Below are 25,956 nucleotides of genomic sequence, written 5' to 3' on the forward strand. Positions count from 1 at the left end.
ATAGTGATGAACTATGTCTGAAGGATACAAATTTGCTAATGATCTGTCATGATAGACTACTTGGTGTTCTGGTAAATAATAACCTATCATGGACTGAACACATCAAACATATCAGTAAAAAAATCAATTCAGGTTTATGTCTTCTCAGTAGGATAAGACATTTTCACCCTGAAAGGCACAGAAAATTATTTTATAATAGTTACATACAACCCTATGTAATACTGTATTGGGTAATTCAAATGATAAAAGCTGGCACATCTTCAAAAAAGAGCATTTGGGCTAATATCAGTCCAGAAAGAAGGCAAGGAAAATTTAGCTGGTAGGTTAAAAAAATATTACCTATTAAAGACCGAATCTGTTTGAGAAAAGCCAAATTAATGTACAGGATATCTCATAATAGTGCTCCTGAATATTTACAATCACTGTTCCAGTATAGGCAATCTGGTAATACTCCCCACCTGCGATCCATGTCTACCAAACAGTATAAAATTCCCAAACCTAATAAAGAGTTATTTTTAAAAAGTTTCCAGTACTCTGGAACTCTGCTCTGGAATAGTATTCCAGTTGAGATTAGAAATGCCCACTCTATTTCCTTATTCCAAACCCGATATATCCAGTGGCTTCAGAGATGCAGCTAAAATAAATAAATTCCTTTGTATGAGGGCCTCAAGGTAGATTAGTTTTTAGCTAATTGTGTTACCCTCTTTTAAATAAGGTCATTATTATTATTATTATTATTATTACTGTGATGATATTTACAATGACTGAAGTCATTGACAGAATGACCCCAGATGTACATGTTGTCATTATAAGAGTACATCAGAAGAGCAACCTTAGCTTTCATTATTCTGCTCCTGTAGCACCCCCTTTTTAGAAAATGTAATGCCCCAGTAGTGTTAATTAGAGAATATACTGTATTATTACTGTAATGAATCTGAATTTGTGTCTGCAGAGCCTTGCTAAGCACTCAGGGATGGACTATGCCATTATGACAGGGGGTGATGTAGCCCCAATGGGGAAAGAAGGGGTTAGTGCCATGCACAAAGTGTTTGATTGGGCACAGACAAGTAGAAGAGGGTGAGTAATATAGTCTAATACTGTACATTCATTTGTCCCTTTTGATGATGATGGAAGGGTTTTGCTCCAGCATGTTTAGAGAAGAAAGAATATTTAACATGTATAGGGTTTCTAACGTGTAAATATGCAGAACAAATTAAGTATTTTTAGAGAATTATAGTACACTTTAGTCATATCTACCTGACTTGAATGGTTTTCATTAATGTTGTTGGATTAACCTGCATACCTGATAAAAGGGTAAGATTGTACATGATCTACAAATTGTTTCCATCATGGTGTTTTATAATGAAATTTGTGAATTAATGGAATTAATATTCTTTTTTTTATGACATTAAAAATGTACCATCTTTACTTATGTAGAAGGTATATCCATCTGTACACAACATGGACCTAATATGTTACATTATCTTGGTAAACATAACAAACAATTTAGACCCAGATGTGTTTTATCATTGTCAGCATAACGAACAGTATATATGCAGATGTGCTTTATCATTCTTAACATAACAAACAGTATAGAGCCAGATGTGTTTTAGCAGTGTTAGCCGTATGTATCCAGATTTGTTTATTATTGTCAGTGTAATGAACAATATAGGTCCAGATGTGTTTTGTCCATGTCAGTATCATGAATATTACAAACCCAGATTTGTTGTATCGTTGTCAGTGTCGTTAACATTATAAACCAGGTGTTTTGTCAATGTCAGTATCATGAATATTACAAACCCAGATTTGTTGTATCATTGCCAGTGTCGTTAACATTATAAACCAGGTGTTTTGTCAATGTCAGTATCATGAATATTACAAACCCAGATTTGTTGTATCATTGTCAGTGTCGTTAACATTATAAACCAGGTGTTTTGTCATTGTCAGTTTCATGAACATTACAGATCGAGATGTGTGTTGTCACAGTATAATGAACAATACAAAACCAGAATTGTTTTATCATATTCAGTATTGAACTAGATCTGCTTCTGTAACATGTTAAAAGTTTCTTGAAATTGCAAGTAAAATTGTTAGCATAGACCCTGATCTGCTAGCATATTATGTGACTTCATGTCTGATTATATGTTATTGGCAGTTAAGTGTGTACATTACTTGATAAATTATATTCCTTTTAGATGGATTTGACATAATTTTAAAAAGTTTTTATCTCCTTTTCAGTGTTTTATTATTTGTTGATGAGGCCGATGCTTTTCTACGAAAGAGAAGTCAAGTAAGTAGTTGTACTATAATTAACAAAAGGCAACAAATGAAAAGTTTGTTTTTCTGTGAAAACTACTTTTTCTGATGTGGAGAATTTATGAAAAATATTAGCCTGATATTATTCAAGTAGGAACCAAGCATGATTGATTACAGGTGCTCAATTACAATTACAGGTTGTTTGGCACTGGTGATTATGATTATACTTTATTTGGAAACCATGATTACGATTACAAAGGTTTTGTATTTGCTTGCTATCTTTTTTGTTCTGGGCAGATATCATAAATTGTAAAACTTAAGAAAAATATTTTGTTGACAATTATTTACATAAATATTAATATGACAAATGAGCACTGCTTAGCACTGTTTACATCACATTCACTTCATTAAAGTAAAGTGCTTTGCATCAGTAATCATCTTAGTCACTTCTAAAATCATCTTAGCAATTGGACTTGGGCTCAGAAGCCAAGTAAAGTAATTGGCTTCTGTAATCATCTTGTGAGATCAGCCATAACAAAGTTGAATGGATGAGACATTTATTTGAAGTCTGCTTAACTTATAACTTTTACCTGATGAAAGAGTTGCTAATGGAACATTAACAAAATTAACAAATGGTCAACTTAAATTATAAGACAAAGTTTATCTTTAGAAAAATTATCTTGTATACTGGCCACCTAAAATTACCCATTCCTTATGGTAATAGTCAACAATCGTGGTCTTTTCTTTATGGAAACTTTCGTTGTTCTTATAATTATTAAGAATATAATTTAATGTTTTTTGTGGTAATCATTTATAGTCATGATTACACTATGCAGTTACACTGCAAATAAAGAACAATTACGATCATAGAGCTTCTGAAATCTATGATTACAGTTATAGATCAGTGTAATCAGGTATGATTACCATCATAATCGGCCCTATGCCTGAAATCTATGATTACAGTTACAGATCACAATGTAATCAGCTATGATTACCATCATAATCGGTCCTATGCCTGGTAGCAATATCACAAGGATTTTATTACCATCATAATCGGCCCTATGCTTGAAATCTACGATTACAGTTACTGATCACAATGTAATCAGCTATGATTACCATCATAATCGGTCCTATGCCTGGTAGCAACATCACAAGGATTTTATTACCATCATAATCGGCGACATGCCTGGTAGCAGCATCACAAGTATTTGATTACCATCATAATTGGCCCTATGCCTGGTAGCAACATCACAAGGATTTGATTACCATCATAATCGGCCCTATGCCTGGTAGCAACATCACATGGATTTGATTTCCATCATAATCGGCCCTATGCCTGATAGCAACATCACATGGATTTTATTACCATCATAATCGGCCCCATGCCTGGTAGCAACATCACAGGGATTTTATTACCATCATAATCGGCCCCATGCCTGGTAGCAACTTCACAGGGATTTTATTACCATCATAATCGGCCCTATGCCTGGTAGCAACATCACAAGTATTTGATTACCATCATAATCAGTCCTATGCCTGGTAGCAACATCACAAGTATTTGATTACCATCATAATCGGCCCCATGCCTGGTAGCAACATCACAAGGATTTGATTACCATCATAATCGGCCCTATGCCTGGTAGCAACATCACAAGTATTTGATTACCATCATAATCAGCCCTATGCCTGGTAGCAACATCACAAGTATTTGATTACCATCATAATCGGTCCTATGCCTGGTAGCTACATTGCAAGGATTTGATTACCATCATAATCGGCCCCATGCCTGGTAGCAACATCACAGGGATTTGCTGTAATAAGTAGCAAAAACTGAAGAAACTGCTTTTGGATTTTTTTTATCCTAAAGTTTCCACATTTTCCCAGTACTAAAAAATATTAATGTTATCCAGTATTTCATGCCACTGCTGTATGGAAAAAGGACTTTTAGGGAAACTATTGCTGATTTTTAATAGTAACTAATTTTGAGGTTGTACAACAGCCATAGTAAATAAGAAAAGTTTTAGTATTTTTATAAAGTTTTAGTGGCATTTCATCAGTTGTATAATCATCTCACATGAAAATATGCAGAAAGAACCATTTGAAGTGACTTTTTTAAATATAACTGTTGTTACTTTCCACTAACTTCTCCCAGTTTTGACCATTTCACCCTATTCTGGATGCCAAATAGCATACTCTAGCACTGACCTTGTTACATTTTGGCCAAGGTTACACTAACTCTGAAGGTTGCTTGCTATACTTGATACAGTAATTTATGTCTCGCAGCCATTATAGTATAGGACATGGACTTTTTTCTGATTGGAAATTTTTACACTAAGATAAGGAAATGATGGTCGTTGGCATTGGTAATGGAGTGGAATTTCATCTCAAAAGTAGATGAAAGGAATCCCATTAAAACAATCAAAAACATCCATATAAATTGGTTCTTCTCTTTGCTTTCACCCCCCCCCCCCCATGGATTCACAGCATATAAATAGTGAAAATACTGGCATAAGTGATTATTGAAACTAATTTTATATAATTTATATCTGAGCTTAAAAGTCAAAGTTATTGAAGATAGTTCATTCAGTGCTAATTTTTCATTTAGGATATTTTTGTTTATAGGTATATACAAAAACAGGGAACATTTGTAGTGAATGAATATTCAGAGAACTAATTTAGTCCTGAACAACCTTTTATTCGTGGCAGAGTGGCATTTCTCTTCAATGAAAATGCTGTTCTGTTGAGAATATTGCAGAATTTCTTCCTTGAAAGTCTGTACTTTCTAACTGTAGTTAGTTTTCCATCGTTTTGATCAAGCACAGACAAGTACTTCAAGTATGTAAAAGCACTTCAGGTGTATACAAGCACGTAAGAGCACTTCAGGTGCAAACAAGCACATAAAAGCATTTCAGGTGCATATGAGCAAGTCAGGCACTTCAAGTACATAAAATAACTTCAGGTGCATACAGGCACTTCAAGTACATATAGGCACATAAGGTGCATACAAGCACGTAAAAGCACTTCAAGTGCATACAAGTACTTTGAACACTTTATGTACATACAAGCATGTAAAAGCACTTCAAGTGTATGCAAGCACTTAAAGCACATGCAAGTACTTTCAGCACATACAAGCACTTTAAGCACATACAGGCACGTAAAAGCACATGAATACAAGCACATCAAACACTGCATTCAAGCACATACAAGAACTTTAAACACACATGGACACATCAAGTGAATACAAGCACATCAAACACTGCATTCAAGCACATACAAGAACTTTAAACACACATGGGCACATCAAGTGAATACAAGCACATCACTATCACTCTTCAGTAATTATAAACACGAGTGGAAAAGCAGAACTCGGTTTGTAATTACAACTAGTATTAGAAGAGTCAAAGAATATGTTCAGTAAATCAACCATTCACATGATCAAATTTATTATTATCAATGTTTATATTTATATTTTATATATGAGTATTTTTTTTAAATTTAAGCACACATCTTGGTCAGTATATGGTCAAATAATGTTCATAAAATAAAAAGTCTGCAAGAAATTACATAGTGTGCATCATAGGAAATTTTTTGAACATGTCATGAAGAGTATTAATATTAAAGACTAGATCACAGTGACCCACATTTTGCACTCCAGAGACCAGCATTAATCTGTGCAGTTTCTTATACACATGCCTATTCTAGTTATATAACTTGAAATGTGAATAAATCGTGAAGATTGCTACAACTTTCAGTCACAAGTGCATCATTGTGTGGGGCCCCGAGTGGCCAAGTGGTCTAAAGCGCTCTTCGTTACGGATCACTGCCATCTCACCTCTGTCTGCGGCGGTTCGAGTCTAAGATTCAGCCAATGTGGGCATGTGAGAAAGCCTGCCAGTAGCTTCTCGTGGGTCGGTGGTTCTTTCCGGGGTTTTCCGGGTTCTTCCTCCACCATTAATACTGGCCGCCATGTATAGCCTATCGTGCTGAAAAATGGCGTTAAACCCCACAACAACAACAACAACAAAAAGCATCATTGTGGCCTATTTTTTGTTGCTTTTTATGACATGCATTAATCCTTAGATGTAGCTATGTTTCTTGGCAACTATTGCCTGTCAGTTAATATAATGTGTAGAGACATCATATAATCATTCTACTTTGTAACAAAACAGATTTGCAATCTGGCCATACCTGATGACAGTTGTCATGTTTTCAATTCGGCATACATTAAAAAGTTTAGCAGTTTTACAAACTGATAAATGCCTTGTTCAAGGTCTTTTTATGTCAAAGGCCCAATATAGTAAGAGTATTGAGTGTTTTAATTGTTCATAATTTCTTTTCAGGAAGTAATAAGTGAAGATATGAGAGCAACTTTGAATGCCTTTTTATATAGAACAGGAGAACAATCAAACAAGTGAGTTTCTTTTTAAGATTGGTATTATTTTCGTGGAGTTGCTGATGTTAATAAAAGTGCAAACTGTCATTTAGTTTGGCTGTTTTGGTTTTAATGCCATTTCTTAGTGTTAATGGCTAAAATGACAGCAACCTGTCTCTAATCTAAGCCAGTTGTATATATGATAACCCTTTCAATTCTTACTTTGTTCACCATTTTACCTGCGAGAAAATCAAAGTACGTCTGTGTCTCTTCCATGTTAATAATAACATTTTCATCAATCTTGTCCATCGGTCTATTAATCACAGAAGTATGGAGAAAATCTATTTTGTCCTTTATGTAGACAAGAGGGTAGTTTTACTTTCAACCACAAACCTGTTTCTGATGAAACCTAGTCCAACAATAATGAATTTCCAACAATTGATTACCGAACCTGTAAAGATAGGGAAAAAATGACTTTTTGCTTCGTGGTAGAACATTTTCATAGGTTTCATCATTGGTTTTACCTTCATTAGTGGATGTGGGGGTGGCAGTATCAGTTTTCCTGTTTGGTTTTTGGACACCAAATATAAAGAATTTAACATCTTTGGGCAGCTCCCAATAAATATATTTTGCTTTCTGAAATGGAAATATATGAATGATAAATTACATTGTACTTACCTATAGATTAGGGCCAAATGCACACTGCATAGACCCAGACTTACCACTGCATAATACACCTGAAGATCTGGGTTTATGCTGTTTGTTAGCTATACTCTGTAGAACAAAATTAAGCAATGGCAGATCAGGCATCTTTGTTAGCCAAGGTTCTGATATGTTAATCATATATTGGTGGATCGATCAGATATTTCAGTGCTTTGGGTCAGTGAATTTCATTGGCTTCAGCAGCAAGCCACCACATCCAATCAAAATCATCTGTTCAAATTTGAACAGTTCCTACATGGTCAAGAGAAGGGGAGCACACAAATAGAATGGACTCGAGCATAAACAAATTTCTACTGCTGGTCTTTGTACAAATCCACTCCCTCAAATACACCTGTAATGACTTCTCTCTTGTAAGATAAATAGCAGTAAGATAAATAGTGTGACCCTGCTATAACATGTTCTGTTATAGCAAAATTCAGAAGTAACTCAGTTGGCATGGCTTCAGAAATTTCATATGCATATATTTTTCTTGTACACAAAAAATATTTTTTCTTCTTCATAGTACAAAAAATGATGTGTAAAAAGTTAACTATCATTTTTGACAGAAATCTTGTATAAATTCTAATACAAGATGATCATAATGCAGCACTGGAAATTTCATATACATGTATTTTTTTCATACATGAAAAAATATATTTTTCTTCCTAAAAGTATGAAATTTAGGTGTACAAAGTTTATTCAAGGATCATGCAAGGCTTTTCCAATGATGCAGATTGTGATTTTGTTTCTTGGCAATGAAATATACCATCTGACAATTTTTTTTGCAACAGCATTTGTTGGCTGTTTAAATGTGTGTTTACAATCTTGGGTTTTGAGGTTGGAAATTCAAATACACCATGAAAGGAAGCCGCAAACTTGATATAAAATGCAGTGGAATCTATCTTTTGTTACATAACAGATCCCTTTTTCATATTGACAAACCATCTTAGCATTGCATTATTAAATCATGGTCCGCTGATATATGGCTTGAGTACTGTATTCTGTGATAACACTTGAATCATGATCTGCTGACACATGGCTTGAGTACTATATTCTGTGATAACACTCAAATCATGATCCGCTGACACATGGCTTGAGTACTGTATTCTGTGATAACACTCAAATAGTCTTGCTACCAGACTATCTACAGTCAACCAGATGACAGCTAATTGAGAAAAAAAATCTAAACTGTTTTGCTGAAACGTCAAAGAAAACTGGTTACCTTTGAAGCACTGATCATTTTGTATAAATACTAAGGAAATGAAACAAAATCAGTCATATTGTTTAATTATTTAATGTTGCCGCCAAAACAGCAAACGTGAATTTGTTTTGTACTCCAAATTTGTTCTATTTTCAGTAACACATGCACCTATTTTTAAAAGCAAGCTAGCTACAGTCATCAATAAAAAAAAAATACTTTTTTCAAAGGACCAAACTTAAGTAAATGTAATGGAATCTGCTGGGTTGTAGCATTTTTCTAAGTGACCAGAAGATATTTACATTGCCATGAACATTTCCTTTTTGCAGGAAAAACATTATTGCTTATGATCACAACCAATGGCAGCATAAAACGCAAATTAAATTTCCACTCTTTTGAAACTTTAGATATGGGACAATCATATTTAAAAATTACTTTTTAATTTGTTCACAGCATCTTTCCAAAAGACTCCTCAACAGAATTTGATCAGATTTATTAGAAATTAATCAGGGTTAATGGGAAGATTGAATGGTACCAATCTCATATTATAGCCTGTATGAATGATACCAATCTCTTATTAATGCCTGTATGAATGTTACCAATCTCATATTATAGCCTGTATGAATGATACCAATCTCATATTATAGCCTGTATGATTGATACCAATCTCTTATTAATGCCTGTATGAATGATACCAATCTCTTATTAATGCCTGTATGAATGATGCCAATCTCATATTAATGCCTGTATGAATGATACCAATCTCATATTATAGCCTGTATGAATGATACCAATCTCATATTATAGCCACTGTTGTCAGATATACAACAAATCCTAGAGAAGACTTAGTGGAAAGAATTCAAATGAATTGGACTGTATTTGCAAGAAACTAACCTTGCATGAGGTCCTTTCAAGTGTATACATAACTATGACATTGTTTCACCTTGTAGTATTTCAGTTGATGCTAAAAAATAAAAAATTACTTCACACAAGTTACAAAAGCATCACTCAAGAGAATTTAACTAAATTTGACACTAAACATCCTGGTTTAAATTTTAGACTTTATTTTTTATGCTGCTCTGCCATAAAATTTTAATGCAAATGCTGAAAATTTATTTTTTAAAAAGTAAAGAAATTCTTTAAAAGAAGTTTTGACAAAGCATCTAGCTAACCCAGATCCAGCATTTGGCTAGACAACATGTCAGGTGTGCAATCTCAGGCTACTTGCATATTTTAGAACTTTATTTTAGAAAACTGCACATTGGGCATAACAAATAATGACTGCTATTGGTGGACAGAATTACAAAACACATATTACCAAACTACATAGAATTAACCAGGAAATTGCTGAGGTTTAAAATTGTATAGGAATTTGACAAATATAGAGTGTGATTCTGTATCTATATTTAGCAGTTTTTACTGGCAGTACAACTCGGGACATAGAAACAAAAGTAGTTTGTCATGTCAATATTTGGTATGAAGATTGAAAAAAGAGGTACAGAATATCTATAATATATACACATTTATAATTCAAAACTGCAGACTGCACAGACCCAGCTTTGCTAGTGCATGATGTGACAACAAATCATGGTCTGTATTGTTTACAGTTGGGATCAGCTTATAATTGAGTATATATGGTATAGACAGTTCTGCTTACAGATAACCATATTCAGAATCTGTAAACAAATAGAGTTGATACATGTTTCTGTCTATTTTAACATGAACTCCATATTTACCATACATACTCACATAGTAGTCAAGTCCACCTCAAAGCAACACATACCCTAACCGGCTATCTTATAATGTGCAAGCAGATCAGTATCTGTTGTTTGTTATAATCGTTACTATTGGTACTTGCAAACTGCAAAGGTTCAGATCTGCTGGCACCATATGCAGTGGCAGATCTGGGTTTGGGTAGTTTGCAGTTAGACTCGATTTATAAGCGAGTATGGACTCGATTTATAAGCAACTCTGAACTTGATTTTTAAGCGAGTATTGACTTGATTTATGAGTATTAACTCGATTCTAAGCGAGTATTGACTCACTTTATAAGCAAGTTTTCAGAGATGGTTATTATTCATTTAACTCCTTAGGGCAATAGGTATGCGATTGAATGAATAAATGGATATTAAATTAATGAAATACAACAAGTGTATATAAATAAAAACCTGTTCCTTCACTTTTCAGATTTATGTTAGTTTTAGCCAGTAATCAACCTGAACAGTTTGATTGGGCTATTAATGACCGATTGGACGAAATGGTTGAATTTGATGTCCCAACATTAGAAGAAAGAGAAAGAATGGTGCGGCGTTATTTTGATTTATACGTCCTTAAACCTGCTACAGAAGGGAAGAGGTAAGTTTTTAAAAAGCTATTTGGATCAGTTATGTCCGATTTACACTTAGAAGCACAAAGAATGGATAATATCTTTTAAAACTGCTTTACCAAATTAATTTCAATAAATTGTAAACTAATTTATATTTTGTTAACTGCTGCAAATGTAAACAAGTTCTATAACATAACGCTATAAACAAAAGGGTAAAAAGTATATTTATAGTAAAACTCTTTCATATGATAGGTTATCATTAATATAACATGAAGGACCTGTATCAGACTTCTAGAATGAAGTACACTCTTATTGATAGGATTAATCAAGGTGAAATATTCATAGATTTTTCTTGATATAGTCCGTTTTATTTTTTATTATGTCCGATCCGGTTTTTAAGCGGTCTGTTCGGTCCCATTCACATCAACCCTTGTAATGTATTTGCTGCATATATTAGTTAGCCCATGACTCTCGTAAAGAGTATTCTGATTGGTCAAAAGTTTAAATTCATCCAATGAATCTTCGTGTAAATGAAACTGATGGCAATGGAAAGAAGAAGCGTGCTTACAAAAAAATGGCATCCCAAGTTGTTGAGAGAGACCATGACACAAGAAGTTTAGAGAAAGGTTTAAAAAATGTATGGAAATGGGAATGGCTGGAGCGAAAAGTCGAAGGAAAATTAGTTGGTCAGTTTATAAGAAAACTGAATGTTAGAGGACTGTCATTTTGTGACCTCTACAATAAAGATATAAATTATGGAAGTCGTGGTTGAAAGAGTCTGGAACAGATGTAGCCCTCTGTCAGAATATGTGCACTGCATGTCGCCAACACAGGCTGGGGCTTGAAAGGAAAAAGGCTCTCATTGAGAAGGAAAAAAAGATTGCACATTGAGCCAACAAAGTCATTGTTGACAAAAAAGGAAGGCTAAAGAAATCTTTGATAAAGCCGCAAAAAGAGCTCGACTGGCATATCAACAGGTTTTGTCCAGTGGAAAAAAAGACAAGTGAATATATGGGATTATTTGTATATAGGTGATGTACTTGGGTGTTTATTTTACAGATTTGTTATGAAAAGAGAGAAGTGTAATATGTTGGCAGCAAAAAATGACTATTTATTGACTTAATTAAGATGTCAACACTGACATGCACATGAAATAACTTAAGCACCAATAGTATTGGAGAAAAAATTCATGTGACAATAAAGTTTATTGATTGTGAATTTATTGAAGTTGAAAATTTTTGGTAAGTTTGTTAGTTTTTCAAATGATTATTTTTTATTTATTATGATCATAAGTTGCACCAGGAGCAGCTTTTCATGAGTGTAAAATGCATTTTTGGACAGGGGCCTTTGGCCCACTGGACCCTCGGATCGGGGGCACTGCCCCTCGAAACCCCTTTGGGGGAGGACCCCCAAACCCCCTTTTCAGATTTTCAGCTTTTTTTATGGAAGCCCAAAATCATGTCCGAGGTCAGCCAATGCCAAATGGCCTGTTTATGGGACATTTTAACTTTAATGAAATGGCCTGTTCGTGAGACACACTAATTTTAGTGAAACTGCCTTTTTTGTGGGACACTTTAGTGAAATGGCCTGTTTGCAGGACATTTCAACTTTAACCACTGCTCACTTTAGTACATACATGTGTTGCTGTTAATGTTTATCTTGATTTAGTGCAAGAATGTTCAAGTCATGATGGAAATCAGGAAGTGTTTGTAACTTTGCTCATAAATGACAGTCAAAATAGTTCACGGGTCAGGATGAAGGTCATGTGTGAGGTAGGATAGAGCTATCCTACATCTGTGTGTCTCTCTGGATTACACAATAATACACACAGAGGAATGTGAGAATAAATATCTCTTCACTCTGTAATGCATATTTAAATCGAATACATGTTAATGTAGCAACAAACGCAAATATATATAAATCGTAATGTTTATGGCTTTAAACTACAGCATTCATTCATGCATGCCAGATCACAAATGTAGAAGTTGCATATAATGATACACTTTTCCATCCATTGCTCCATCCATCTATCCACTTTAGTTTCATATACAGGGCAGACATTTGTATTCCATAACACACTTGGAGCTCCTTTCTTTATTGTTATTTATTAATGTGTATTATCCTCAAGCCTTGAAATAAACTTAATAAAATATCCATATTTCTCAGAAAAGCTTTGAAGTTAAGGTCAGGTTGTTTTTCAGTTTCACTTTTAGTACATTTTGAACTAATTTTTTGTTGTTGCAGGAGACTGAAGGTCGACAAGTTTGATTACAGTTCCAAGTGTTCGGAGATTGCTGCAAAAACAGGGGGACTCTCAGGTCGTGAGATTTCCAAGTTGGGAGTTGCTTGGCAGGTAGGAAAATAATTGTGCTTGCATGGCTTAAATAAATTGTAGCTGTGCTTTTTTATACCAGTGCAGTTTGACTTATATACCGTATCTACTACAAGTCCGGTCTAACTGCATACATCCTGATCTGCCATCAAATAATTCACCAACAGACAGGGTCTGTTGTTTGTTTTACTGATTTCTCGTAATAAACTGCATTGACCCAGATCTGCTAGAGCATTATTTAATGGTTGATTTGGGTCCGTGCATTTTGGAGTTGATCTCTTATGAGTCTGTTATGAGGTATAATAACAGCTCAATTAAATTTTACCTGAAAACGCCAGAGTACACTGTTGAATATTACCTCCCTATTGGTCACAACCATGAGCAGAAAAAAAAATACATGATGTTATACCCCACTTTCAAACTTAATTTTTCACTTTCTGTGAACTTTTAAGCATAATCGTACTTTCTATGACCCACTTTCAAATACAATCATACTTTCTGTGACCCACTTTCAAGCATAATCATGATTTCTTTGACCACTTTCAAGCATAATTGTCCTTTCTAAGACCCACTTTCAAGCATAATCATCCTTTCTATGACCCACTTTGAAGCATAATCATACTTTCTATGACCCACTTTCAAGCATTATCATACTTTCTTTGACCCACTTTCCCACTTTTGAGCATAATCGTACATTCTATGACCCACTTTCAAGAATAAACGTACCTTCTGTGACCCACTTTTGAGCATAATTGTACATTCTATGACCAGCTTTCAAGCATAATCATACTGTCTATGACCAACTTTTGAGCAGATTCCTACGTTCTATGACCCGGGGCCCCGAGTGGTCTAAAGCGCTCTTCTTTACGGATCACTGCCATCTCACCTCTGTCTGCGGCAGTTCAAGTCTAAGATTCAGCCAATGTGGGTATGTGAGAAAGCTTGCCAGTAGCTTCTCGTGGGTCAGTGGTTCTTTCCAAGGTTTTCTCGGGTTCTTCCTCCACCATTAATACTGGCCGCCATGTATAGCCTATCGTGTGTTGCAAAATGGCGTTAAACCCCACAACAACAACAACGTTCTATGACCCACTTTCAAGCATAAACTTACTTTATGTGACCCACTTTCAAACATAATCATACTTTCTATGACCCACTGTAAAGCATAATCATACTATCTATGACCTATTTAAAGCATAATCATACTTTCTATGACCTACTTTCAATCATAGTCATACTTTCTATGTCCCACTTTCAAGCATAATTACATTTTATATACTTTCAATGATACTGTTGCCTTCAAGGAGTTGTTTATATCAATGTATTTTCTGCCCAACTGTACAAGATCTTGAACTTTTTGTCTAGATGACAATTCCAAACGTCACTTTTCATACTCGGACAATGGAAAATAGAAACCCAAAATATTTACTTGTTAGATTTATAGCTCACATGTCCATGCATTTGGTGTGTGTTGTCCATCCTGTGTCATCAGCCAACACCGCTATTTTTTCTTCTTCTCTGTCATTGCTGGGCCAGTTTGAATTAAACTTGTTACGATTGTTTCTCAGGACACACACTACTAGTATTGTGTTCTGGCTAGCTCACCAAGCACTTGGTGTAGCATCGATAGCAATAAAAACAGAAAACCCTTTTTTATTTTACTTTAGAACACCTAAGTCAAGTTTTATTAAACTTAGTTGGATACTTTTCTAGGACATGTTCCATTAAAACATTGTATCTGGTTAGGCTTTCCTGAAATTAGTTGGTTTTCATTAGCAATTGGGTGGATAAACCTATTTTTGAGTTCATATCCAGAATGGCTAAGTTAGCTTTAATCAGAACCATAGCAGTGGTGTAACTTACATAGCAACTATATCGAAAACCAATTTTAAGCTTTACTAGAATAAATCAACTAGATTTAATTAAAGTTATTGCAATGTTTGAATGAACTGTCAGAATTATACTGGAGTTAGCTACCATACCAACTATATGATAAACTAGTTTTCAATTTCTTTTTTAGAACAAGTCAGTTTTGTTTATACTTGGTTGGAATGCTTTTGTAGAACATGCATCAAAATTATGTTAAGGAAGATGGTTCTAGCAATGGTGTGGCCTTAGAATCGGCTTGAAAAACCTGATTTTGACTCGTCTAGAAAGGCTATTTCAGTAGGACTGTTCCATTGTGCATGCTCTGTCAAAATTATGTCTGGGGTAGCTACACAAGCAATAGTGTGGCTTTCATAGCAACTGCATGGAAAAATTATTTTCAGCTTCAGCTTCTCCAAAAAGTTCGTCCAGTTTTCATCAAACTTGGCATGTTTGCTCAGGATATGCTCTGTCAAAATATTGTCAGAGGATGGCTGTCTCAGCAACAGTGTGACTTGCATACCAACCATAATAAATGCAAGTTTTTAATTTCTTCTTTAAATAGATTTCCCACTCGTAATACCTTAAGAGAACCACTACTACCTCACAAATCCAGCCCACCCAGATACTACCTTTAGCTTAAGGGAGCTAAAGGTTGTTTGTCAACCTAGATGGTGGTCAGGCCGAATGATCTGCCTTTAGATTTAAGGATTGGCAGCAAAAACCATGAACCCTTCAGTTACTTCTTAGGCTTGTGCCAAGAAGCATGCTCTCATCATGAGAGTCCTCACAAAAGCCCAATTTTGCATGGAATATATACCATTAAAGGTTAGAGGTGTTTTTCACTTCTAAGGAAAGTATGCTTCATCTATATTTCCAACTTTTTCTCTTCCTATGCAGACAAAGTTCTGCCTTTACAATTTGCTAACACTTTGTTGTCGTCACACAGTCAGGTACTTGCATGGGGAGCCTAAGTGACTTCACGATAAGTTTGGGTTATAACTTTTATGTATTTGCAAGCCTCTTCCGCAGAGGTCTCAGACTCAAATCACTACGAGGGCCACATGAGGACTAGTACATTTGCTCGAGGGCTGCATCATTGAAATGTTGTCATACAGCATTGCAAAAGTAGAGTCAAAATGAAGGAAAAAAATTAGAGTAATATATTATGCTATTCTTTTATGCTTTGTGGCAAGGAATTATATGCCCACCCAAATTTTTATCACAACTAACTGGCTGTGAAGAAAATGTCTGCATTATTAATTAATTTTCAAATTCAGGGTGTTGTTGAGGGCTGAGGGCTGCAGGAAATAATTCCATGGGCCACATGCGTCCCATGTTCCACATGTTTGAGACCCCTGTTGTGGTGCATATTTATAAAAAAAGGAAAAATAAAAAACAAACTCCTGATATATATGTAATTACATTATGAATGGGTACAAATTGGGGAATATCTATTCCAAGGCATTCATTGCTTATGAATGCCAACTTCAATGATTTTACTTGTACAGGCAGTCTGTGGGCTTTTTTCCCTACAGGTCTCATAATGGATATTGTCACACCTACTTTTGTATGTATCTATAACAGAGCCTCAGTTATGTGAAAGTCTGTGTAATAAAGACATTTGTATACATTTGTGTATTGCTTCTGCTCTAGTTGATAAGTACAGGTAAGCTTTCTGTACATGGTTTACTCAGTCGTGTCTTGCTCATGCATGTGTCTATAGGCAACTCTTGAGTGATGTTTATCTGCATAAGCATTCCATATTTAAAGAACACTTTGTCACTTATATGGGTAACCTATGCAACTTCACAAGATAGGTACAGGCTACAATATTTGTATGTGTGTATGTCTTTATGCCCACAAGAAACCCCTTATATATGTATAATTCCATCAGTTCTAGTACATACAGGTGAGTTTCCATTACCGCATCATCCTTAGCCTTGGAATATCGTGCTTCAGTGATTCTACATGTTGATCCGACCTTGACCTGCTTTACAGGTAGTATTGTAATTAAGATGTCTGCTATCACTATTTTCCAGGTAACCATAATTTGGTATAGCTCTGCACCCACTCTATTCAAGCAACACATGTGAAGGCCCACATGTTTATACTTCTCCTTACAGGTGGTATTGTCATCACATTTTACTTGTACCCTTAATTGCTTTCTGGGTCAACTTTTCTTGGGTATCAACCTGGCTGAACAAGACATCTTTTCAGCCACTCTCATGGGAATCTCTGACGCAACTTTCATACAAGTCCTGCTTCCTCATGGCATTAGCGGTGGTGGCCAGAATTACCAAATACATCAGGAGACCCAAATTACATGCAGTTCTGACAAGACAGGTCATTCCTCTTTCATCACCAAGGACAGGCTGCCTTCTATGGGTAACCAGACTTTTGTCATGAAACTTGTCTAATCAGGACACATAGGCTCAACACCACCTACATGACCCATTTTGGACTTGGAAGTCTACCTTAATAGAAGAGATGCTGCATCAAGGAGATGGCACCTATTTTTACTTCAATAACAACAGGAGGATATATAAATGTAGACTATCTCATCCTGGATTAATTCGGATATCCAGTCTACTTGTCGAGAAATAACATCAGCTGAAATGAACTTCTTATGCATTTCGGCTCACAAGGTTAAAGCACTTGCCAACAGGATTACATTCGACTGGAACTGTTCTGTAGCTGACATCTTTTAAGATGTGTGGTGGAGATCAGAGTCAACATTCTCAAACTTTTATCTGTGACATCTGTCATCTCAAAGGGCCCAATTCAGCCCAGGGGAGGGGGGGGGATCTATATCCACATCTGGAATGGTCATCCTTCCAAGTCATTTGACAACTTCAGAAGATGCAGCTTCATGACTTTCACTGGATTTGCGGGGGAAATTTTTTAACTATTTCAAGCTGTGCCCCAACAGATGGAATCCCCTTAGGGATGTACCTCCCTCCACCTCTTAGCTATTCTCCTAAGGTGTTATGATTGGGTAACATATTTTAAAAAGAAACTAATTTTTTCTAGTTAAATGTTTCTTCAAGAATACTTACCCAATCATAGTAAATATACACCCTCTCAGCCTCACTGCAGTTACATCCAAAGAGAGCATGCCTTCCACTCAAGTAGTAACTAACAGGTTGTGGTTTTCCCTGCAGTCCTAATAACAAGGGGAGATTACTCTGCCTGACTGTCATCTAGCTTGGCAGACAACTTTTAGCTCCCTTTAGCTAAACGTAGTACCTGGGAGGGAGGGATTTGTGAGAGATAGTAGTAGTTCTCCTAGGATATTGTGGTTGGGTAAGTGTTCTGGACGAAACATATTTTACTTGGAAACATTGGTTTCTTTCAAACAATCAGCCAGTTTTTGACAAACTTCGTGCAAATGTTTGTTAGGGTATGCTTTATGAAAGCTTACTTGAGGCTGCTCCCTAACATGTGTTTGTTAAACATATATTAAATTTTTTTCTGTACAACACCAGAAATGATTTCAATCAGACTTGTTTGGAATGCTTTTTTAGGAAATACTCTGTGAAAAATGTGTTGGGCTCTTTAGCAATATTGTGGCTTCCATTGCAGCAGGGATAAAATTTCTGGCTGTAGTTACTCAAAGTATAAACACAGCTAAACAACATGTCAAATACCACAGGCATCTTCCAAATAGCTGGAAATTATCTTGACATTTGTGTCCTTCAATCCAAGTTAGCTGCCTTATTACTTTAACTGTCTTTTAGACCAATGAATGCCATGTGAGTGATGTCAGACCTGGTTGGACTTCTTCTGACAGGAACAGACTTATGATCTACTAAAAGTTTGAACATGTCAGTAATTTTCATCAAAAGTAATTTTAATGAAAATCAAGTTTTGCATCTCGATAACTTGTATTTATACATCAATGTTTTTCTCTGCAGGCTTCAGCCTACGCTTCAGAGGATGGCGTGCTGACAGAGAAAATGATCGATGAGTATGTTAATAGTACCATCAAGCAGCATCAGAAGAAGGTCCAGTGGCAAGCAGAACAAGTGAAAAAACGGGGAAAATTTGTTGAGAATGGCTACTTAACTCCGAAAGCAGCTTCCATGTTGAATATGCCTATTGAATCCTCTAACCCTAGCTAATAATTAGAGATACATAGATACAGAGTAATGAATTATTAATATTCGTAAGAGTTGCTTAGATAGATAATGATCAGTTGTGTTGATATTGTGGTCAGCATTGTAGTCATAAACATTGTTAGTAAATAATAATCATTATACTGTGATGGACGGGAATTACCTCCCTTAGTGCTGTCTTCAAAGGCCTTCTGCAATCTCTTTATATCATAATCATATATCTGGCAAGAAAGTGTATGAAGTTTTAACATAATTTTTTAAATTCATATGAACATTTATTTACGCAGAATATGAATGTAACCATTTATCATTTTTGTAAATAAAAGCTAGATATTAACAGTTGATTTGCCTTGCCCACCACATTATTATTCATTAATAGTTGTTGTGGACGATTGTAACAGCACTTTTAACACACAATTAGAAGCATGAAGAGTAGATCAGAGGTAAGTGCCTTTTGTAAGGACACCAAGGCAGATGGCTTGGGTTTGGTATCAAATCCACTGCCTTTCGCAAGGACACACCAAGGCAGCTGGCCTGGGTTTGGTGTCAGATCCACTGCCTTTTGCAAGGACACACCAGGGCAACTGGCCTGGGTTTGCTGTCAAATCCAGGGATCGTCCTGGGCTTCGCCAATGTCGCAAATTGCGATTTTTTTTCCTTATTGGCGACAAAAATATCCCATCTGGCGATTTTTTTGGCGACATACTTTTTGGTTATTTAATTTGTACATACAATCATGGATTTGGACTGGATAAATTAAAAGGCAGAACGAAAGGAAGCCACAAACTTGACTAAGCAATGCATTGGTATCAATCTGTTACACAAACAATCCTTTGTTCTTATTGACAACCCCATCTTTACAGTGCATTGTTACATCATAATCTGCTTATGCTGACATCTGGGCTGAGTACTGTATGCTGCGATACAGTCAATCATGCTACCGCACTATACCTACAACTGACCGACTTCTGAAGACGCGAATAGAACAGATACAGTTAATTGAATGGCTAATCCTTCTGTTTTTTTTTTTACACATATACCAATACAATAGTTTTGCTGAACCTTCATAGAAAACTGATAAGCTTTGAAGTACCGACAACTGTGTATAAATACAAAGCAAATGGAAACAATCTAAATCACAATTACATCTGTCGCCAGTGCAGCATTTTACTCATTGATCTTTTCCTTTTGCCATCAGTCCTGTGTTACGGCTGCAGAGACTTAAACTCCGCAACAAGAAATAGCAAATAAAAAAAAAAAACAGTTTTGCATAATTAATAATAATTATTTATTTCTCAAAATACAGGAGTGAAAGAATCCCTAAATTGGGTGTGAATTTATGCTTATATATACGGTCCAATATTGCCAGGTGTTGACTCGAGTAAGTTTCATTCGTGGGAATGGAGATCCTATTTTTCTTGTCGAGAAAATTTATACAGCATTCAGTGATCATTCTTGGGGTTTAGGAAGCAATTCGCTACAAGCATTGTGAAGCTAGCCATAAAGGGGGGGGGGGCTGCTGAGAGACTACTGGTGTCACCTGTCAGCACTGTACACTGTGAACGTGGATTCAGTAAGATGAACTTCATAAAAACTGACATCAGAAATAAGCTCTGCATCTCATCTCTCGAGAATTTAATGAGAATCAGCAGCATGTACAGATGTGAAAAATTAGACTTTGAAACTGCATTCAACAAGTGGGCAGCCCTAAAATCGCGACGGATCTTCATGTAACACTTTGTAACATTTTGTTAATGCTTGTTGTAATTAAAGTATTAACTAGTCCATCTTTTGTAATTTTCATTGCCTGTTACATTAATAGACTAAATTAACACTTGGAAAAATGTACACTACTTTTTTTGGCGACACTTTTTGAAAATTGGCGACAAAATATTGAGGTTGGCTATTTTTTTGGCGACAGCTTTTTAAAAGCCAGGACCATCCCTGAAATCCACTGCCTTTTGCAAGATCTACTGTCACATTATAAGGGTTGCTTTAGCTTTGTTTTTTTGCCAGTACATTCGGCATACAGTAACATTAGTGAGGCCATTCTAATCTAATTTCACTGCCAGTGTGTTCTGTCAGATCTAATGTTGTTAGTACATGATTATTTGAAGAAACAAATTTTGACACTTGGTTTAAGACTAGCTAGTTTATAATTCTTCATAAATAGTTATGACCTTTAACCCATATTACCTAATGATGGTGTTATGACCTTTAACCCATGTTCCATTATGATGGTGTTATGATCTTTAACCCATATTCCATAATGATGGTGTTATGACCTTTAACCCATATTACCTAATGATGTTGTTATGACCTTTAACCCATATTACCTAATGATGTTGTTATGACCTTTAACCCATATTCCATAATGATGGTGTTATGACCTTTAACCCATATTACGTAATGATGGTGTTATGACCTTTAACCCATATTCCATAATGATGGTGTTAGGATCTTTAACCTATATTCCATAATGATAGTGTTATGACCTTTAACCCATATTATGTAATGATGGTGTTATGACCTTTAACCCATATTAATTAATGATGGTGTTAGGATCTTTAACCCATATTACATAATGATGCTGTTATGATCTTTAACCCATATTCCATACTTGTGTCCTAAGAGTTCTCATCAGCAACTAGTTCTCAAAAAGTATCAGCTTTAAATTTTGATTGTTGTTATTAATCACCTTCATCGAGTTGCTGCCAGGGTGCACAAATTGTGCAAAATGTTTTGATATTCATGCACTTAAAAGTTACTGATGCACAAGAACTCTTGCAAATTAGTTTAAACTTGTGCAGGATACAATTTTTATTTGACTATTTTGGTGGCCTATGTAGTTTGAGCATCAGCCTTGGATGCAGGAGGTTACTGGTTTGAACCCTGGCCAAGTCATACCAAAGACTTATGAAAATGGTACTTGCAGCTGCCTCACTTAGCACTCAGCGTTAAGAAAGCTAGGAAAGTTACTTCCCGCCATATTTCTTGGTGACAAAGGGGAAGCTACCTCCTTTAGATAAAATTCTGGCAGCATCTCTGCTTTCTTAGTAAGATTGAAGAGCAACAATCAACATTGACTTGGAAATGTGTGCGTGAAAAGAGATGACCTAATTCACAAAACGAATTGGTCATGTTTACAATATATTACAGCGGGGATGTACCCCATTAAGTTTGCACAAGTGCAGTCAGCAACCATAATGTGGAAATAATTATACAGCATTTTATTGCATGTATATATTGTAGATGGCTACAAAAATACATAAAGAATTTAATGAGTGATAAATTAAGTGCATCTTTTGCATTTTATGAATAATGTCTTATTAGTTGAAGATTCATCAGCTCCAGTCAGACTCTGTTTAGAAATACCATTCATAATTTGGATAACATCACATTATTTGAAGATTCATCAGCTCCAGTCAGACTCTGTTTAGAAGTACCATTCATAGTTTGGATAACATCACATTATTTGGAGATTCATCAGCTCCAGTCAGCCTCTGTTTAGAAGTACCATTCATTGTTTGGATAACATCTCATTATTTGGAGATTCATCAGCTCCAGTCAGCCTCTGTTTAGAAGTACCATTCATTGTTTGGATAACATCGCATTATTTGGAGATTCATCAGCTCCAGTCAGACTGTTTAGAAGTACCATTCATAGTTTGGATAACATCTCATTATTTGGAGATTCATCAGCTCCAGTCAGACTCTCTTTAGAAGAATCATTCATAGCTTGTATAACATCTCATTATTTGAAGATTCATCAGCTCCAGTCAGACTCTGTTTAGAAGTACCATTCATAGTTTGGATAACATCGCATTATTTGAAGATTCATCTGCTCTAGTCTGGGCTGTTGTTAGTAGTGACAATCGTGGCATACATTTTGCAATAGAACAGTTTAGTTCGTAGTTTCTTTTAGAGATAGAAGAAGTAATTTTAATGTTGACGTGTTGAAAATGTACTGAAAACTAATTCTGAAAGTGAAATTATGTTTTAGAAGTGATAGAGCACCAGTATCTTTTGGTTCTGGCAAACGATGCAATTTTCTAGGATTGGGTGGTTCCAGCAAATATGCTTGGAGTCCAGGAGAGGTACTTTTAATGTGAGGTAGTACCCCATAGATGCAGTTAGAATTATTATAATTATCACATGAATTGCTTCTGTAATCAACATTAGTTGGCATATATGTTTATAATACTGCCTTCCCAGGGTACCATGTGTATTTAAATTGAACAGCCCTTAGACTTCTATGGCCTGCAATACAAGTTGCAGTTCTAAAATTTCTTTCAAATTAATAATTAGAACATTCTTCTACCAAAAATCCATTTCATGTCAGATTTAATTTACCGTCCATTTCTAATGAACTTTGTATAAAGCATGGTGGCAAAGACGAGTGTAGTCTACTGAGATCTGATTAAATTTTGTTTCTTTTACATAGACGAAAATTGCTGAATGCCACAAATCTGGATGTGTGATATTATAATTACCACAGATCATTTTGATGTGTGATATTATAATTATCACAAATCACATATACCAGTGATATTATAATTACCACATATCACATGGACCTGTGAAATTATAATTACCACAAATGACATGGGCCTGTGATATAATAACCACCACAAATCACATGAACCTGTGATATTATAATTACCACAGATCACATGGACCTGTGATATTATAATTACCACAGATCTTACGGATATGAGATAGTAGTATTACCACAAGTCACAAGGACGTGTGATATTTTCATGACCACCTTTGTAAGGAAAACAACTGTTAAAAAAAAATTTGCAAACCTTGTGTAGCAAATCTTGAAATTAAGGAACAGATTTAATAAATTTCACATCAAGAATGAGGTATGAGATTATTAAAATAGATGGCTAGAAAGATCGATTTTGTTTAATGCATTGGTAGAGAAAGAATAATTGTTAGAATATATTTTGTTATGCAAAACATTACACTTTTACTTGGTATTAGTTGTTGAGTATATACAATATGTTTACATTTTATGGCATCACAGTATGATATTCAAAGAGTGACATGTTCCCGGGTTCGTCCTCTACCAGTTATACTGGCTAACATGTATAGCCTATCATGTGCTGAAAAATGGTGTTATGCCCAAAACAACAAAAATAATGACATGTCGAAAACTTAGGAATGGGTACAATTAAAGTATAAAACAATATTGCTGAAGTTTATTGTTCATGTTATAATATGATTTTCTGAGGAAAGAAATCGTACAAGTGCACTGTACTTTTTTTATGTGAGTATTTTTTCCATTTATGTTCTTGATGAATTAACAGTTTAGTAGATAGTATTTTATGGATACCAAAATAACTGAAATCAAATAAAAAGTTTTAAAACATACATGTATATTTGTTGTCTTTACACATTTCTTGTAAAATTTTACAATGCAGTAGACATTATTGCCTTAGAAAATTCATTCTGCTTCCTCAAAGGAAGCTTTGTGGCACCTTTTTCTGTGTTATTGTTAACAGTCCTTTTTGTATTGTTTGTTATCAAACTATTTCAATGTACGAGGAACTTTATCCCCTACTGTTAATATAATTAGACTTCCAATTATCCCTTTTTTACAGGACTCTCCCAAATTCTAACCATTCCTCCCATACACCTGCATTTTTCTTTTTTCTTCCCAAAAAAATTAGTTTAGTCAAAACAAATTCAGGAGAATAATTTGTTTCATTTAAAGAAAAACATTTTACAATGTCAAATAAAAGGTAGTTTTGGATGAAATTGAGAGTGAAAAAATAACTTTCCAAGCTTCTTATAGCTTCCATGCTGACTCGTGGAAGTCATTCATGTACAGCATTTTGCACAACATGCAATTCAAGTTTCACTGTTGCCAGTGGTGGGCGTGATGATCCATGAAATAATTAAAATCACCCTGAAAATGTATAAAGATTCCCTTGATGAGTATCATTTGGGTTGGCAGCTCTAATTAGAGTGATTCTCAATTTTCTTAAAATCAGAGATGTATTTATTATATGGCATGCATATGTTGTCCATATACAGTAGCATTCAGAGATGTGAAGTTATTTCCGACATCAGTGGTGGGTGGGAATTGAGTAGATACTCTCATTTAATTACTTAATAGATTTTCTTGCTAGTGACATTTGAATCTGGATTCATCAATGAGCGTCATGTCCATGTACTAATTTGCAATTGTTCTTTTATTTTTTTTGTTCAAAATTTTGTTGTCACTGACTCATAAACATAGGGTTCATCCATTTCAGCAATCTTTTATATACATTCATGTAATCAATCATCCTTCATTCTCAGAAGACATTGTAGTTGCACCGTGAAGTAGTCGGGTGACAAGCAATGTCTGTATTGGTTATAGAGACAATCTCTGTTGCATCTACCACACTTATAGGTGGTTTCTTGGGTTGCCATATGTTGCATCTAGTCCTTTCTGCAGGCTTATTTTTCCTATGCCAGTTGCAACTGCTGTCACTTGCATCTCTGAAGTCCTTTGTTGACCTCGTGTCTCGGGCTAATTCGGTCCTGTGCCAGTGTCGGCTGTCCTCATCAATTTTCAAAGCACTGATGTCTCACACACATCTATGAAACGCAGGTGTTGGTAATTTAGTAGTCTTTTGCAAGAGATTAGCTTGCCACATATGGTATGCATCCATCATCTGTTGGGTTTGTATGTCCAATCCATCATAGGCAATTCTGTCTTAGCACTGTGAACATATTGGGGATGTGTGCACACTCAAGAACTTCTGTGTTGGGAACTTGATCCTTCCATGAGGCG

General features: G+C 35.4%; 1 protein-coding gene across 1 annotated transcript in view; it reads left to right on the forward strand.

The window, feature by feature from the left end:
- The window catches only part of LOC149781253 (ATPase family AAA domain-containing protein 3-A-like), a 48,316-nt gene extending 23,771 nt beyond the window's left edge, over positions 1-24,545 (forward strand). Inside the window, exons 10-15 of the mRNA XM_089935337.1 lie at positions 953-1,077; positions 2,239-2,290; positions 6,597-6,667; positions 10,716-10,883; positions 13,099-13,207; positions 18,967-24,545. Of these exons, the coding sequence (XP_089791463.1) occupies positions 953-1,077; positions 2,239-2,290; positions 6,597-6,667; positions 10,716-10,883; positions 13,099-13,207; positions 18,967-19,173 (732 nt within the window). The 3' untranslated portion in view covers positions 19,174-24,545. The remainder of the gene's footprint in view (positions 1-952; positions 1,078-2,238; positions 2,291-6,596; positions 6,668-10,715; positions 10,884-13,098; positions 13,208-18,966) is intronic.
- The last annotated feature ends 1,411 nt before the right edge of the window (positions 24,546-25,956 follow it).

The sequence above is a fragment of the Sinohyriopsis cumingii genome, chromosome 15 (genome assembly GCF_028554795.1).
Source record: "Sinohyriopsis cumingii isolate HCF-2022 chromosome 15, ASM2855479v2, whole genome shotgun sequence".
Classification (NCBI taxonomy): Eukaryota; Metazoa; Mollusca; class Bivalvia; order Unionida; family Unionidae; genus Sinohyriopsis; species Sinohyriopsis cumingii.